The sequence below is a fragment of the Astatotilapia calliptera genome, chromosome 18, assembly GCF_900246225.1.
Source record: "Astatotilapia calliptera chromosome 18, fAstCal1.2, whole genome shotgun sequence".
Lineage (NCBI taxonomy): Eukaryota > Metazoa > Chordata > Actinopteri > Cichliformes > Cichlidae > Astatotilapia > Astatotilapia calliptera.
In genome coordinates, this window is record NC_039319.1 from 33,195,224 (window position 1) to 33,212,917 (window position 17,694).

Consider the following 17,694-nt stretch of genomic DNA (forward strand, 5'->3'; position numbering starts at 1 on the left):
GGTGGTCCCCCAGGCGTCTACTGGATTTTCTTCCTGGACCTAATTAAAGAAAACTGAGAGGAAAGCCCAAGCCCAAGCAAAATTGAAATTCAGTACGCCCTGGACCTAAGACCAAAGCTGCATGATGGGTAGGTTATCAACCAGAAAATATGGTCAGGGCCAGGATTGTCAGCAGCACCTGTACAATGCTCAGACAATTTTCACCGTGGGACAAAGTGCTTTTTTTGCTTTCTTCTTTCAGCTCAAAGTTTCTTTCCAAATCGCCCACTTGCCGTGTGATCACATGGCATGCTGGACATGAGGGTGATAAAAGATTGCTACAGTGCTTGGTGTAGCCCTGAAGTTCTGGTAAAGACAGACGGGTCTATATGGGTCAGTGAGCTCCTGGACCGGCTAGGCACTGCTTGTTTTTTTTTTTTATTATGCTGGATTTGACCAAGAGATATTAAAACTAGAGACTAAGAGAGACTAAGAAAAAAACATCCTTCTCACACCATGCAAATTCTACCAATTCGTCACGCTCACTTTCAGCTTGCTTGGATCCCCAGTCCCTTTCCAGCGCCTCATGAACAGAGTGCACCTGCTGCACTCTGTACATGCTGCCACCTATCACATGTATGATGCTATCATCCATAGTGGCAGGTTAGGTCTGACGGCTCTTGGGCCTAAGTCAGGTGGTGGAAGTATGTGACAGGTTGTGATCTGCTGCTTTTAGTTGAAGATGCCTTCTCTATTTCAGTAGTCTGCTGGGACTGGTTGAAAGAGGAGCACTGAGTTGAGTTGGAGTGGCTGCAAAGGAGTAGGTTGCGCCAAGCAGTTGAGATTCCTACAGCAGCTGGCACCAAAAACACAAGTGAAGTCTCCCTTTTGTGTCGGAATAAGTCCTTCAGTAACATTGGACTTGTTATAAAGTGGTTGGAGACTTTAAAACATTACAGGATCAAATATGATAATACTGTTGACATAACTATTGGGTTTGTGCATATGTGAGGGCACATATTTACAACCCTTAGAAAACGGTCACGGGGTTGTTTACAGCCTGAAGCAGCCAAGAGGGAGTGACGTAGCGTGAAGAAGACGGACATGCGCAGTGGGAGAGAAGACGAGCGGAACAAAAAAAGCACACGTGTCCGGATGAGAAGAGACGCTAGGAAAGGGCCGCGGTCAGGAGGAGACCCGAACAAAGTATAAACGGGAGGTTAGCGAGACAGTATACGGTACCGCAGCGAGTCTAGGCTGGGTTTCCGTCCGTGTATGCACTCTGACTCCGGCTACAGCGGCCTTACGGGTGTAACGTCGGGGCGAAGTGTCGGCGGAGATAGCGCTAGCAGAGGGGCTAATCGAGAGCTAAGGCTAGCGGCCGCTCCCCTCCAATCGGCCTCAGTTTCCCGGCGTTGCCAGTAGAGTTTGGCGACAAGAACGTTTAGAAAGCGAGGCAGCACGGCTGGCTGTCTGGCGAAGGACCAGCGAGTTTCCGGGAGAGGAATTGGGCGGCCTCACTTCGCACGGCCTGGGGACTGCCGTAGCTCCGTTAGCCCGCGGGACCGCCATCTTGGGCCCCGATGTCGGCGGTGTTTGGAGTACCCTGCCACCCAGACGACGCTCCGGTTGTTCACCCTGCTTCAGCTGGCTGTGTGTAAAAGTTTCACCTACCCGTGGGTTCATTACGCTCCATTTCAGGAGGGGCAAAGGTACAGTTCCTGTGTTTTATTTCCTTGCTTTGATGTGGACCAGAGAATGAACATTCTATTCCGGCTGTGGAAGTTCTGGACAGCCTAACAGACTGCAACTCCGGTTAATGACACATACCCCTAGAACTATCTGTCCGTCCCACCCCAGAGACAATTTACTGGAGTGAACTGTAAAGACTGAAAATGTTCCTTTGGTGTGTCGGACATTGTAAATGATGTGATGAGACTGTGTCGACCATTTTAGACAGAATATTTGCTGTGTTAACTTTTACTGTTCTGCTGTGTTGTGAGTGTTTTTCCTGTGACTAGGGTGGGTTGTGTGGAGTCGAGGACTCCCAACTCTGGGTCTCACCAGTCTGTTTTGATTTATTTTACCTCATTTTATTTCTTTCATTTCTTTGGTCCTGGGGAGGCTCCTTGCTGTTTTCCCTTTGCTCTCCAGGGCCCTGTGGACATTGTTAACCAAGTTTGGTTTTTTTGAGGGCTCCCCAGATAAATAAAGAGAGCCACGTGGTTTAAAAAGTCGTTGTTGAATGCTTTTGTCCGACCCAGGTTGCCTTGGAGTAGGGGCACCCGAGTTATTTGGTTAGGCACAGGACGACGGAGTTAAGTGGGACCGTGCTAGTATTCCGTGTGCAGGCGCTGCTGTCATTGCAGGTCCGGGCCTGGAGTCCTCCTTTTGTGCCTACTGTTGCCAGGTAACTAACCCCATTCTTACTGAAGTAAGTGTCCGGGTCAATCGCGCTAGAGGGGGGTACGGACTTAGATCCCACCACCCGCTAGTCGTTCAAGGCAGCCTGTGCGCCCTTCTACCCCTACATAGCAGGGTTAGTAGCCCCTCACAATTGGCGTCACGAACAGAATTCACCCATTGGCTCGGGGTCGTTATAGAGGAGGAATAGAGTTAAGGCAAACATGTCTGAACTAGAAGATTTGAAAAGGAGCTTTGATGAACTACAAGGGAGGCTCGCGGAGCAGGCGGGTGCCTTACAGCAGGCACGAGAAGAACAGAGAGAAGCTCTTTCTCTCGCAAGGGCAGTGATTGATCAACAGGCCCAAGCTTTAAAAGCCCCGGCGGCAATCTATGTCCACCGAGACCGCAAACTGGCAGATTTTAGTGGTTGCCCTGGAAAGAGTGGAGATGATTGTGTGGAAGAGTGGATCGCGGCAATGCGGTCTGCGTTCCAAGTCATGAAGGTGCCGGAGGCGGACCGTGTAGAGCTGGTCAAGCAACACATAAAAGATGAAGCCAGGGCAACTGTTAAGTTCATGTTGGATGGGGCAGTAGAGTCTGTTGAGGGCATATTTGAGGTTCTCCTTCAAACCTATGGAGACAAGGTCCCCATAGGTACTAGGTTGAAGGAGTTCTATGAGAGAAGGCAGATGTCCAGCGAGACGGTCAGAACTTATGCCTATGACCTACAGGAGAAGCTGACTTTGATTAAGAGGCGAGAACCCAACCGCGTTCCCGACTCAGAACAGTGCTGGGTTTGCGAGATGACCTTTTGAGGCGAGAGATGAAAAGGAGGGTCAAAGAGGAGAAAGGCCTAACCTTCATCGGGCTGCTGCAAGCCGCAGTTGACTGGTCCGAGGAAGAAGAAGCCCAGTCCTCTCTCGCCTCCCAAAGTAGGCTCAGAACTAGAGGTGCGGTGAACGCTGCAGTACCGGCCGAAGATAAACCATCCCCCCTCACCCTGGAGATGCTCCACGAGGAGGTTAGGAAACTAGCTGCTCGTCAAGAAGAGCTATACTTAGCACTACAGAGCAGGGAAAGAGGGAGCAGCCAGCAGATTGCACAGCGCAGGCGAACACCCCTGAGGGACAGCGAAGGGCGATATATTTGCTACAGCTGTGGAGAGCCTGGCCACACTAGCCGGCATTGTACCAAAAAGCTAGACGCAGGGGCTCTGGCCCCTATCCCCATAGACCTGGCGCAGGTGGCATTTTCTGGCAATCCAAACGCCAAGGGTGGGGCCAAGAAACACCCCACCACACCGGCCATAGGCCGCCAAGCAGCCGAGTGTCTTCTGACAGAGGTGGAGGAGAGCCTCCAAAGGAGTGCTCTTGGGAGGTGTCGCACCGTCCACCTTAAGATAGGGGGGGTAGACACCACCTGCCTCTGGGACACGGGGTCAAATGTGACAGCTATTACGGAGTCCCATTTCCGTAGGTGTTTTGGGCCACAGGAGTTGAAGTCAGCAGACTGGATTGAGCTCACAGCCGCAAACGGGCTCGATATTCCTGTCTTGGGCTGCTTGGAGGCCGAGGTTGAATGCGCCGGGAGAGTGGTTGGTAAGAAGTGCATTTTTGTACTCACCGATACTCACCCCCAGGTAGACAAAGCTAATGGGCTCCCAGGGATTGTGGGGATGAATGTTATAGAAGACCTCGAAGCGCTCTTTATCGCAGATGGGGGTCGCGTCCACATGGACCCCCACGCTCCAGACGAGACAGAGGCCACCATCCGTCGGTTGATAGCCCGAGCGAGCAAGGAGTTCCCGCGCACGGGTCCGGGTGGTAAAATCGGGTTCGTCAAGGTGGCTGGCAGGGAACCCGTCATCATCCCCCCGAGGAGCGAGAAAGTGGTGGAGGGTCGTTGCGGGGTCTCACCTAGGGTTGAGTGCCAAGTGCTGGCAGAGGCGGCAAAAGAGATAGAGCTGCCGCGGGGACTGTTAGTTGCCAACACTATTGCGACAACCAGTGGTGGAAGAATCCCTCTCAGAGTGATGAACACAAGCGAGAGGGCTGTCAAGCTGATGCCAAGAGCCAGGCTTGCCGTTGTAAGCAAACCACGAGCTGTGCTCCCCAAAGAGGTTGTATGGGTAGAGGAGAGAGAGGGGGCACTCGTGGTTAAGCCGCTGGGTCAGGGTGAGAGTATAGCGACAGGGGGCGAGGTTGGGCAGTTGCCGGTCCCTGTACAGGCTAACACCCGGGACCTCACTGAGCTACAGCGTCAAAAGCTTTGTCGGCTGTTAGCCCAACACCAAGACGTATTCTCGGCAAGCGAAGTTGATTACGGCTACACCACCACGGTGACACACAGTATCCCCACCGAGGCACCCCCAATCAAACAGAGGCACCGAAGGGTCCCACCCCATGTCTTTCAAGAGTTTAAGAGGCACGTTCAGGAGCTCGTTAGCCAGGGGATCCTTAAAGAGAGCTCCAGTCCTTGGGCCTCACCTGCGGTGGTGGTTATTAAGAAAGATGGAAGTGTTCGATTCTGCTGCGATTACAGGCGGCTGAACGAAGTGACGTGCAAAGATGCCTACCCACTTCCCCGCATCGAAGAGTCGTTGGATGCGCTCGGCAATGCGCTGTTATTCTCGACCCTGGACCTGACCGCAGGCTACTTCCAAGTGGCCATGAGCGAAACGGACAGGGGAAAAACGGCGGTTACAACACCATTTGGCCTGTTTGAATGGACTCGGATGCCATTTGGCTTGTGCAACGCCCCAGCCACTTTTCAGCGGCTGATGGGTATGGTACTGGGGGACCTCAGTTTTGATATACTCCTTGTCTACCTGGATGACATTATAGTCTTCTCCCGGGACTTTGATAGTCACTGCGAGAGGCTTGAGACGGTGTTCGAACGTTTGAAGCAGCACGGGTTGAAGTTGAAGCCGACCAAATGCTTCCTTCTGCGGCCGGAGGTTAAATTCCTTGGCCACGTGATTTCTGCTAAAGGCGTCCAGGTAGATCTAGAAAAGGTCAAGGCCCTGGAGGCATGGCCGGCTCCTACATAGCAGGGTTAGTAGCCCCTCACACATAACAGAGGTATTTCAATTGGTAGCATCAAGTTAATGGTGTAAGCCATCATTTTTAATTGGATGATAAAAATACAATTACAAAATGATTGTGCTGCAGAAGTTTAACTGTCTCACAAGCATGTCTGTGTAATTTTTATATAAAATTCACATTTAAAATAGGTTGCTTCTTGCCTTGCCCTTCCTTGCATTTGTTGAACAGGACAGTACAGTACAGTATACATTGTTGTTGTTCCCTAGTTCAAATGGCTGTACAGTATATTATTGTCCGTCACTTAATGATCACCTGTTGCAGCTTCTCTGTTTGCTCCTCTGCTGTGCGTCAGAAGTGGTTCATAAACTTTCCACTAAATCATCACCGCGCTGAAGGCAGCCAGCAGGAATTTCACAGGTTATCTTTGTGCTCAAAGATACAATGCCATGCCAGAAGGCAAGGACGAGGGGAGAAGCAAGTGGACATCTGACTTCTAGAAGTTCTGGTCTCCACACGGCTTATTTTCAGCTAATCTTTATTATTCATTTTTATTTAATTTCATATTTGTGGTCAACAGTGACCATTATTAACCCACACCCAACTTCGATTGTCTCAGTGGATGTCCAAAGTTCTGTTTAGGATGTTCACTGGTATTTTCTATGAGTACTATTGGAAAGTGCATAAACCATTCATAAGATACATGTAAAATGTTTTGTGAAAAATAGTTATTGTTTTTTCACCCAACTTCATTGTCTCCCTATTTGCTTACCTGGTTCTTCATGCTCTTTTTACACCCCCTCTGTCCGCCACAATCACACATTGGCTTTTTAATTAGATGTTCACTGTTCACTGTCTTAACAGTTTCTTTTTGCTCTCTTTCTCTGACACATCCTGACTTGAAGTCACCTGGAACTGAGGCTGTAATGTAAACACATAATGAAGCCTAATTAGCCTAGAAAAGCAAAAGAATTTTTAAACACACCAAACTAATGAAGTAGACCAACTCTTTGGCTCTAGCAACTAAACATGTCCAAAGACCAGCATTTCAGAAGGTTCAGGTTAAGGTAGTTAAGTCACAGGTTAAGTCACAGCAGTTCAGTTCAGGTTAAGTCACAGCAATGTCCCCACATTCTCAGAACAGTTTGCACTTTTGCTATGTTTCAGCTAAAGTGTGTTTTATCTGCGCCACTGATTTGTGTCATCAAATTACTTTTTTGTCTTCTTTCTATTGCAGCAACTAAAGTCTTCCTTACTGAAGACATCAAGAGTACCCGACAAGCACCGACTCCAGTTAAACATGTTTTCATTTTGTCCTTTCTGCAGTTGACGAGTCAGAGAATAACCCTTGTCCAATTTCATCATCCACGATTAAAAAGAACTATAGAAACAGTACTAATAATTCATTGTATTTTAGTGGTAATACAGTCAGGTAAATGCATTATGGGAAGAGGTAGGGTTTTCATTACCCATCCTAAATTGGGTAAATTGATTTTAAAGTTTGACAAGTACCATCAGTTACTATTCATTTATGTAAACAATACACACTAATACTGCAGTCAAACTTTAATTATATTTAGAATTTAATTGTTTATTAAATTTTCCTATTTAGTTTCAAATGCTTTGTTCATCTGGGTCCTCCAGCTCTCCTATGCTTCTGCTATCTAAATCAGGTGGGTTGTAACATGATACAGAAGGTAGCAGCCAACAGGACGACAAAGCCAAAAATATCACACTCGTTCAAAGTGGGTACATTTGCTTAAACAGACCAGAAAAACTACATGCCAAAATGTTATAGTTTGCTAATATTTCATGTGGTTAATACAGCAAAAAGTTTTGAAGTATTTTTTTCTGATTTCATAAAGTTAGATTAAAATAACATTAAGATCAATGAATTTACAATTAACTAGTTGTTTCTGATTAATATCATTTTTGCTAGCATCAATTAACATGTTCAAATCTACTGATTCACTGAAGTATAATTTCATTTGTGTGTGCTGATAGCTGATAGCATGTAATAGATCGCATACTATCTATTACATGTCCCCAGGTGTTTTGATCTCCCTGCTTTCATCTGTAAAAAGCACCATTAGTAGATTCTGGTACTTGGTTAATAGCAGTTGGACTACATAGAATTGGGCAGTGAGCACAGAGCCCACCAGAGGATGTTGGGCCCTCAGTTTGTTTCTGATTTTGGTCAGAGACACTCACACCAGTGGTTTGGGGGTCATTTAGTAGCTCTGGTAGTGCTCATCCTGTTCCTCCTTGCACGGAGTAGAGAAGATAATGGTCCTGCTGATGGGTTAAGAACCATCTACAACCCTGTCCAGCTCTCCTACAGTAACTGCTTGTCTGCTGGAATCGCCTCAATACTCTTGAGACACACAACAAACCTTGACACCTGAAAACCTCACCTGTAAAACATCCCTGTTTTGTGGGTTGTCTCTTTGTTGCCCCTCTAGTGCAGCTGTTATTAATTTCATTACCACCAAACGCATCAATGGTTTAAACTTGTTAACATTTCTTATCCACTGACAGCTGCTGATGGCCTTGTGCTGGTGGAAAGCAATCTGTCAATATGTGAGAGAAATGTGTGAAGAAATGACAAAACAGTGAACTTTTGCTTATCTTTTTATTTCTTGATTAATATTCACATCACTAGTTAACAATTAACCACAATTAACATCTCTTTCATACCAAATATTCAGAATTGAAAGGGGAGATAAGCTCTATCTAATAGGACAGATACCTCTAACAACCAGCAGTTGGTTTGTTGTCTTCTGCATGCTCTTGCTATGGTGTTGCGCCCTACAAAGTAATACAGCACACACACACACTACAGTGGGTTTATTCTACAGTGCTGAAAAGTAGCTTCTTTTTGCCTGCTGCCTCTCAGGTTGAGTAAGGGCAAGCAGAAGACCAGAATACAATACACACACTTGTAATTTTCCACTCCACTTGACATTTAAACAGCTGGAATACTGGTTTAATTGGTAGCTGCTGTATATATGGTAAAGGACAGAGGTAAAATCAGCTGCTTTTCAGTGCTGTGGTGCTGATGAGCCACTGCAGGTGGGAGACGTGGTTAGGGGCTCCAGATATATCTACCAACACTACTTTTGAAGTGTTTGAAACTTTGCTTCTGAAGCACTTTTCTGTTACTTTACAAAGAGGTTCAGAATGGTCTATTATTGTTGTTATTGACAGTGGGAAGATAATTTGGTCCATGACTTGCCTTAATTCAGTCCCATGTTGGTAGATATGTCAAGGTGTCTACATAGGAGCTGTTTAATAAAGGGTATTACTTTCTGGTGGTGGTAGGGAGAAGAAAGGGCTCACCAGTGTGTGTCAGTGCAGTTCACACCAAATGTTGCCAATTCTGAGGAGTGTCCTCATGTTCTCTTTATGCAAAGCTTCTTCAGATCATATCTAAGTGGACACACACTGGTTCTCTTCCTGCCTGTCAGTTTGAATCTGGTAAACATTGTTATCCATATGTGAGCTATCTTCCAAAACAGAACAGAGACAAACCTCATACATGTATTCATAATCTTGCATCTTTAATACATTTTTAAAACATTCTTGAAACTTCAGCAGCCCTTTTCTTGATGGAAAAAAGGCAGACTCTGAAAAAAAAGTACACTTTTCCTTCCCTATGCTTTCAGTCTTACCAGAATGTCTTACCTCAACTCTAACTAGGTTTATGAACATAAATGCCCGTCTATCAACATCCACTACACCCTGTTAAGAAGTAAGATTTTTTTTTTCTTCTTTTTATTTCATTTGAACTAATTTGAGTTACACGCGGAGTGATAAAAACGTGATGGTGTCTATATACAGTGTGAAATACTAGTGGAAGGGTGGTATTTGAGTGCAATAACTGGGAGTTCAAACGGACATCAGAGTGAATCTGACTCTTACTTTCTGTCCAAGCTCCAAAGTAACATCAACTGTATCACACTCCTGATGACTGTAGTAAACACTGAGCACATTCCCATGGTTCTATTAAAACTTTACTAACTGAAGGGTCCATTGGGTTCCTTACTGAATATCCAAAGACAAGACTCAAATCACAAAAACCTCAGCTGGACTAGATTGCATTTTTGAAACTGATAAGAATATTTGAGCTCTTCAAATCTACACATTCTTTTCATTTATAAGATAAGGCCATATTATATATATAAATTAACATGTCTGCCTCTAAATTTTTCATAACCCACTTACCAAGTAGGCTCCACCATCAATCTTTTTATCTGCTAACTTGGGAGCATTGATACAAGCATGTTGTAGGCTACTGTCTGGCTCATAATCAATGGTCCCAAAAAGCTGCTCCTAAAGAACTTTGTAAATTAACAGTCTTTTTTCACATTGAAAAGTTTGTGTATACTCATAAATACAAATAAAATTGTGTACAAATACTGGTTGCCAGGGTGGAAAGCCTTAAATATTTTTGAATTTTTCTGTTGTTAACGAATTCTTTCTTTGATTTAATGTGTTGCAAAATGAAACAGGCTTTAAAGAGGGTCTGTGGGGCTTTCCTGTATTTTCTGTCAATGTATATAACTTAACTTGAATAACATTAGAATTGTATTACTTTAGAATATTTACCTTACAATAGAAAAAAATCGTGAGATTACTTTGTCCAAATCATAGGATCCATCAATCAGAACAAAGCTGATTTAAAGGCTTGTTTCAGGTATAGGATGAAGTGAGGGACTGCACAAGCAAAAGACCAGCAAGCATTATTTTGAACTCTACTCTAGTCCAAGAATATAAATATGGAGCTCAACATGTTTATAAAAGGGCCATTTTAACAGTCTTGATTTCATAACATCAGCTTTTGTTATTTAACACACTGTATGCTAACATTAACACACTGTATGCTAACACTGAAACCTGTTCTTGACCAGAGATAGTTTTAAAGTCAGCGCTCTCAGAATAAATCAAACAAGGGGCCCACTGGCTCCTCCAAAAGGTCATTAAAGACCTTGAATGGACTTCTTACAGAATGTTATTCTGCAGCTTGGCCAGAAAATAAGACGCAGGGAATGTTAACAGGAACAACATGAGAGCAGACTGGAGAGCTGAGCGTCAAATCATCGTAGCCAACAGTACAATGCCACAAAAATCCAGGTCTAGACACACAACATCAGCTCATCCCACCAGATGTTCACGCATGGAGCTACACCTTACTTCTTATATATACACGATCCACAACCCAAAGTGCTTTCATACTTTTGTTCTTCTGCTCCAGAAGAAAGTTGGTTCACATCATTAATTTCACATATGACCCACGCATATGTCATGTAAGACATGTTACTTTTAGGCAACGCATGGGAATGATCTGGAGGGAACAACACAATATTGAATATTCTTAAATGGTGCTTTTAGTTGTCTTAATTGTTGACTATTTGATCACTTGCTCTTTGAATATTATAACGTCATCTAGCTACCAAAACTGTTTTGTTCCCAGAAGCACACATGTACAGTACACTGCTGACAATGTTTACCAACATACAGTGAAGCAACTTTAATATCACTTAAGTGCATCAATAAAATGAACAAGACTATGTTCAAGTGCACGAGACTTTAGAGTTTTCTGGGGAACTGTACATAATTTGTATGATTATGATAATATTTAGTGTTCCAGACACAATAATATAGTGATAGCTTGAATGAGGGCAGAATGGAAGCCTTCTGCAGCATCTCTAATAGTGACGTAAGCTTTTTCAGTCAGCCTTTGTTAAGAGCCAGACTATCAGTGTTCCAGAGGCTAAGCAGCACTCTCTACAGGATGGATGCAGTAGTAACACTTCACACATCTGACAACTATGGGAGCACGCCACAGACATGTCACTAATCCCTCAGTGTTTTCAGCAGAGACCATCCCAGCCTTTTAATGCACACTGAGCACACGGGGCCTGTCCGTATTACCGGGCTGATACGGAGCGATGCTTTCAGTGTGCAAATCAAAGTCACATCACAGTGCTGGCTTATTAGAATCTAAACTGTACCTAAAACTGACATGTTTGATTTCTTAAGATAGCATCTGGAATTACAACAAAATGAGCACACTTGGCTTTCAATTGATTATTTCCTATAAAGCATTAAGCCATTCAGGTTTTTTGTGTGTGTACTGTGATCCCGCGCATTATTTTTATAGCTTACACTCAGTGGGCCTCATTATAGTATCTGCAGGCTCCTCTCGGATGTGCTTGGCTGAAATACTGCTGCATTCATGGCATGTTGGAGCTGGGCAGTTCCCGCTGTCCAGTTTACTTTAAGAGTTTCAATTTTTACATTTTTTTTTAACTTTGAGGTTTTTACTTAAACAAAACTTTTTTAAAAAAAATCACACAAACTAAGCAAAAAACCAAACAAGAACTATTTAGCTCCTTCTATTTACACTACAGATGTAGGGTAAACTCATTTATACGCCAGAGAAGGCATTTCATCATCTGCTACTGTGGGTAGTCACGGTGGCTAAATAGCGCTCAGTAAATTCAATCTACTAGACAGTCCAGTCTAGTATAAGTAAATCACTACAAAGGAAACTCTGGTGTTAGATCAGCCATGAATACATTATTTCATTTACGCAATCTCTCTCCTCTCATAACTACTGGATAACATCAGTGGTTGTCTGTCCTTCTCTATCTGAACGCCCTGTGCATGTGCAGGTAACTGGAGGCTTTCCCTACACTGTATTGCTGTCAGAGAACTGGAGTGAGACACAGGTAGAGGTGACAGATGAGGAGGTGGTGCAATGAGGCGATGATACCATCATGAAAATGGTATAATAGGAACATCACACTGACACAGCTCATCACTATTTGAACAATATCGGCATGGACCACCAAAATAACAGACAGACAAAAAAAGGAAAACAATGAAGAGTTTCTTTGATTCCAGAACAGAGAAATGCTTTGTCGTCAGCACACCACCTTTTTTCGGTGGTGCTTTGTGTTTGTGTGTCTATTTGTGTATGCACACCAGCAAGCATATGTGTGCTTTCCTGTATCAGTCTGTGCTTATGTGTGTGAGACTAAATGGTTTTATGGAGTGGGCTCTACAAAGCACCAGCAGGAGGGAGGATTTAACTAGAGAATGTTGGTCTGCAGCCCCAAACCCTCCACTGGGGTCAACCACATGACCAGGAAATGCCATACAAGCTCAGGGTGACTGCTGAGGTCCCTCATGATGGGTGCAGGTGAATGAGTGGGTGTGAAGGTTTGCAATCAGTGCAGGAGCCAAACAATGATGTTGATTTTAAGTGTAGTACCCTTCAAAGCTCAAATAATGACTTGTATGTCTTGAAATAGCTGTTGATTAAGCTAGTACTTGAATACCTTCACCATCCCAAAACAAAATATCCGCAGTGCTGATATATCAGATGACTTTGCAGAGGACTGATCTGCAACCTCATTTCCAAAAAGTTGGCCATGTGTAAAATGTAAATAAATGCAGAATGCAGTGCTTTGCAAAAGCCATTACATTTTTAACATCAGCAGGATTTTTCAAAAAAAGTTGGATCACCTTAAGGAACATTTTGTAATTGTTGAAAAATGTAAGTAAAACCTCTGCCACTATGGGGCAGTGTATCACCAGTGAGCGTGTAGAAATGGCTTCAGGTGTGTAGAAATGTTCTTTTACCTTTTAAATGCCTTTACCCAAAGTGTTCTTAATTGCTCTCCTGGTTAAATAAAGCTAACAGTGACTCATTAAACCCTAGTTCAGCTTGAGTGAATATCTCAACAATATGCTTTCAAATGAACATTTTAACACCAAACGACATTTTAATGATCTACAAAGTCTTCTGCCTTTTTTGGGAAAAGAGGTTGCAAATCAAAGTATTCAACTTCCTCTGGAGAATGTGGACAGTAAGTAACAGAGAAAGAAAAAGAATTGTACTCATTTATCTAAAGCAGAAGTTTTTGTTAGTATATCCTGATATATGAACAAATGTTAACAAATTCAAATGACTTAATACTGCAGGTGGCCTGGAATATAGCAAGCAGAAAGCATGCTGTAGAGTTAGTCATCACAACAGCTCTCTAAGCTTCTACATTTTTTTATACTGTGCCAGAGATTGTGCCCTATAATTTCAATCAAGTACTAAGAAAAGGAAAAAAAAGCTCCCGAGCGTACCGAGGTGAAATAAAAGCTGATGTTGAAAAACAGCTGGATCCCTACAGTAGCTTCCTCAGTTGAAAACTGCTTTGTTCTTTCAGCATTGTCAAGACGGCTTACTATTAGTCAGCAGTGAAAATTTGCAAGGAACCATTTGGCCTGTATGGACATGCCAACCATAGACCATCACACAGATTCCACAGGTCTACACTATAATGACTCTGAAATGGAGACATTTGATGTGCTGGTGTGACTGAATGTTTAGAAAGAATCCTGTGACACCGTGATTGACACTGTCCATCATAAGTGCTACATTACATTATAGAGTGCATGTGTTCTGTGCCACTCTGTTTAATTTCAAGGTTTATTACCATCCTTCAATATCACTCATTCAGCTGGAATTTATATTCACTCCTTCAAGGTCAATTAGAGAGATCTTAACTTTAAAAACACTTGGCTCTGAGATCAAACACAGATTTTTTTGTGCCAAATCCTCTTTGAGCCGAAACCACCCAGAGTATCAGCAGAGCTCCTGTATCCTCCCTCTTGCTGCCTTCATAATGCACGAGTTACATCGCTAAATGATTTCAATTGTACTAAAACCATCTGACTTTTGAGATGCTGTTGCACTGGTTTTAAAATCCATCTTCAGATTTGCTTCCAGACATCTCTCTTCATAGCCGCTCGAGACCAGATTCATTTTGTGCTCTTTGCAGCCACGACTACAAACATCATAATATTAAAATTCAAGGAATCATTATTGTGAAGAACTCTGAAGAGACAAACTGGTGCACTGATACCAAGAGAAGTAACGTGTGATGAATTGTAGACTGACCTGTAATGAGACGTCTGATGACCTACGAATGGTGCTGTTTTTGTTAGTTTGGTTTTTAAATGTCAAAGCCTGCCAGAGGGTCTAGAACAAAGCTCCATTACTGTGATCTGAGGCAACTGTTTTCACTAGTAGGGTGAACATTCTATGAGAAAAAGTGGCTATGGTCAAGATACTTAATAGAGCACTGATTGATTGATTGTGGGATTATTGCTTTGGGGTTGTTACATTTGGGCTTTAAGGTTGGAATGACCTTAGTCAGTGCTTACAAGGAAATGGCATCAGTGGAGAAGCTGGTGGAAACCTGCACAGAGAAACATGGACAAACAGCAATTACTTTTCTCTGTGGTAGGTGGGGCAACCCAAGGGTGACAAGGGGCCAAAGGTCAGAGTTGGTAGCAGGAAGCTGGCAGGCAGATCCCAGAGAAACACTGAGAGGCGATCGGTCAGTTCGGTGCTGCAGTGGGCAAGATGAAGGGCGGGATCAGAGGAAAGTGACTGCGCCGTGGTAGTTGGTTGGTAGTTGATTGGCAGGCCAGCGAGCGCCATGCGTGTCCCGCCAAAATCTGCGGGTCATTGGGACTCAGTCTGAGGTGAGACAAGTTAAAGAAGAAAAAACAGATGAAGCGCAAAACGAAGAAAAAATGATAGGATGAAAAACAAGTTTGTTGTTTTTATCAGCCTTACAGGCTCTAGCTGATGTCTGCTGTGAGCTCATATGAATTATGGGGCAAATGACATTTTTAAAATTGTATTAGTGCTACAGCCATTCATCAATTAAGATGAGTTTAGCAACAGCAACAGTCTGTTGTCCCTCTGAACTCGGGGAGTCTGAGTGGTAAAGCTGTGGTAAAGATGAATTTATCCACCATGACTGGCTCATCTTCACTCTGAAGGTCTCCTCATTATTTCATTTCATAATTTGGTAAAAAGGTGAGCTGGCTTCACTACTCTATCCGACATGTAAGCAGGGAGCGGGTATATGTGGTTATTCATTCATAAACACACACTATCTACATTATCTATTTTTAATTTACTCCTATCGTACATGTACCACTATTCATAATTTTTATTTTAGGGGTCTACAAGAATAGGTGTATATGCTTTAATGTTGAAAAACCCCATTACTGTTGTCATGCTGTAGCTTCCCTCTGTACTTCTTTTCACTTTTCATGACACATGACAACAATAAAGCAATGTTGGTTCTCTACAAATCACCCAATTTTATAAAAGATGGATGTAGCCACTGTGGTATGACTTCCTTGTTAGTTTAAACATTCCACGTTCCCCCATCTTGTTGTTTTGAAACTGGATGTGACCACTGTGAGAAAGATCTGAGGGAAACTACATGTTCATACTGTCTGAAAGGCCAACCTTCACCCTCTGCTTTTCATTAAAAGGACTGTAGGTTTAGGGGACTTCAACATTGGCTCCCAGGCTATATCTTTTAGATAGAATCTGGCAGAGACTTGTGATTGAGATGTTAGTACTATATATGACCACATATTCACTCTCTGGTTACACTAAAAGATATGAAAATAGTGTTCAGTTTACATATATTTTGTTTTGAGCTGGGGTTTTTCTCTGTCATCTTACTTACCAACCTAACCAGCTAATGTTACTGTTAGCTATTCATTTTGCCTGCTTGTCCAAATATAGTCATGCATATTTTAAAACCCCAGAAAGGCAAAGACCAAAATGCCATATTCATTTCCTATTAACTGGAAATAGAAAGTGAGAAAGTAAAAGAGGACTGCTGAATTTGAGTACAGCAAGTATGAGAGAAGCATACAGATGCTAACATAAGTCTGCAAACTATAATAAAACCACACATTGGACAATTTTCCTGTAGTTTTGAAGATATTGCCATAAAGATAATAGCAATCTTAAGTTCCTCAGATGCTGAAAGTGTATTAAGACTATTATTTTGCACCTGCAGGCAACAATCAAATTGTGTGCTATTCTGTGTTGATAGGCGAGATCTCTTAGAAAGTCAGCACAAGTGGCTCTGAGCAAATAACACCAGGCTTTCAGGCAGGTAGCCTAAGGTAGCCTTATCTAAAGCACTATCAAAATAGCTCAGGCAGAAATTATGCCTGGGTGGTACAAGGTGACACAGATAAATAACTAAAGAAAATCCTTGATTCAAAGCAAGGCATTTGCGGTTCAGTAGCAGTGTTATATCCACAGTATAAACAGAAACAGAGTGAATGCAACAGAATACACTACAATTGAGTTTTTGCAAATTCTCAGAGCAGTGACTTTCAAGCTACATATTGCTAATAAGTGACACAGTAGGCCATTTAAGCTGTGGATTTTCCTATATACTGAAGCAGCATTAGATGGGATTGTAATACTTTGGAGAGGTTTGCTCCAGCCAGGCGTTGGAAAATACATAAAAAGTTAGAAATCTTGGTTAAATTATCTATTGATTGTTTTCAAACAAAGTTATAACAGTGTAATTGTCACTTCAAATGTACAATGGAAAGCATTAAAAAGTGAGCAGAAGAAAGAGCTTTAACCCACAACTTACTGTTAACATTAGTTTACAGGTGTTAGCAGCAGCATTAAAAGCTTTAAGGAACAATAAAAAAAAATTCTGAGATTTCTTATAGTTGTACGCATGAACCATCCAGATTAAAGTCCCTACATTTACAGATTAAAGGTTCGCAGATATGAGTAGCATAGCGTGAAGTGACTGGCTAGGATTAAGAACCCTATTCTCATTTATTTGGCACTTCAGTAGCACACCTGTCATAATTGTAAACTGTATGCATTCTCAATAAAAAATGAAGCCAGTGTGTGTGAGTGTGTGCCTTTACACCCACTTGTCTCAGTGATGCATTTCTCTGCACTGAGGGGCTCCCTCAGTCCATCTCCCCCAAAAGGAGTGGGTGTGGTTTCCTTCATGCTGTTCTCCTTAGCAACACCTCCAGGTGCTGTTGCCTTAGCAGTGACTCCTGGTCCTGTTGTCTGAGTGCCACTTGGGGGTGATGATGTTTTCTGCTCAGTTTTCTCTTCCTGCAGCCAAAAATAAACACACAGTTCGTAGGGGTCAGACAGAAACATGGGCATACAAAGTTTGAAAACTCATGGTGGCACATGGTGGCCAGTAGTGGCACAATGAATCAGCAGAACCACAAAAGGTAATTTTCTGTGAGCTGCTAACACATGTTTAACTGTGTTTAAGAGTGACCTTTTGTCCATTGGTCTGTCCATTTCCTGCCCCCACGTTGTCCACGGATCCAATCTTAGACTTAGCCTTAATGTTTAGCTTATGAGACTCAATCTTCACATCACCACCACCTG

The 17,694-nt window shown here is 43.1% G+C and overlaps 2 protein-coding genes across 2 annotated transcripts in view; one reads left to right on the top strand and one right to left on the bottom strand.

Annotated features, from left to right (window-relative positions):
• Positions 1–3,208: 3,208 nt before the first annotated feature.
• Positions 3,209–5,434, top strand: LOC113009886 (uncharacterized). The gene has a single exon (XM_026148456.1). The coding sequence runs from the start codon at positions 3,209–3,211 to the stop codon at positions 5,432–5,434; it is 2,226 nt and encodes a 741-aa protein (XP_026004241.1).
• Positions 5,435–8,039: 2,605 nt separating this feature from the next.
• LOC113011196 (microtubule-associated protein 4-like) overlaps positions 8,040–17,694 on the bottom strand; it is a 137,195-nt gene continuing 127,540 nt past the window's right edge. Inside the window, 3 exon segments of the mRNA XM_026150630.1 lie at positions 8,040–14,973; positions 17,214–17,406; positions 17,582–17,691. Of these exon segments, the coding sequence (XP_026006415.1) occupies positions 14,969–14,973; positions 17,214–17,406; positions 17,582–17,691 (308 nt within the window). The 3' untranslated portion in view covers positions 8,040–14,968.

Coding starts and splice junctions, on each gene's coding strand:
- LOC113009886 (XM_026148456.1), top strand. CDS start 3,209: ATGAAAAGGAGGGTCAAAGAGGAGAAAGGCCTAACCTTCATCGGGCTG.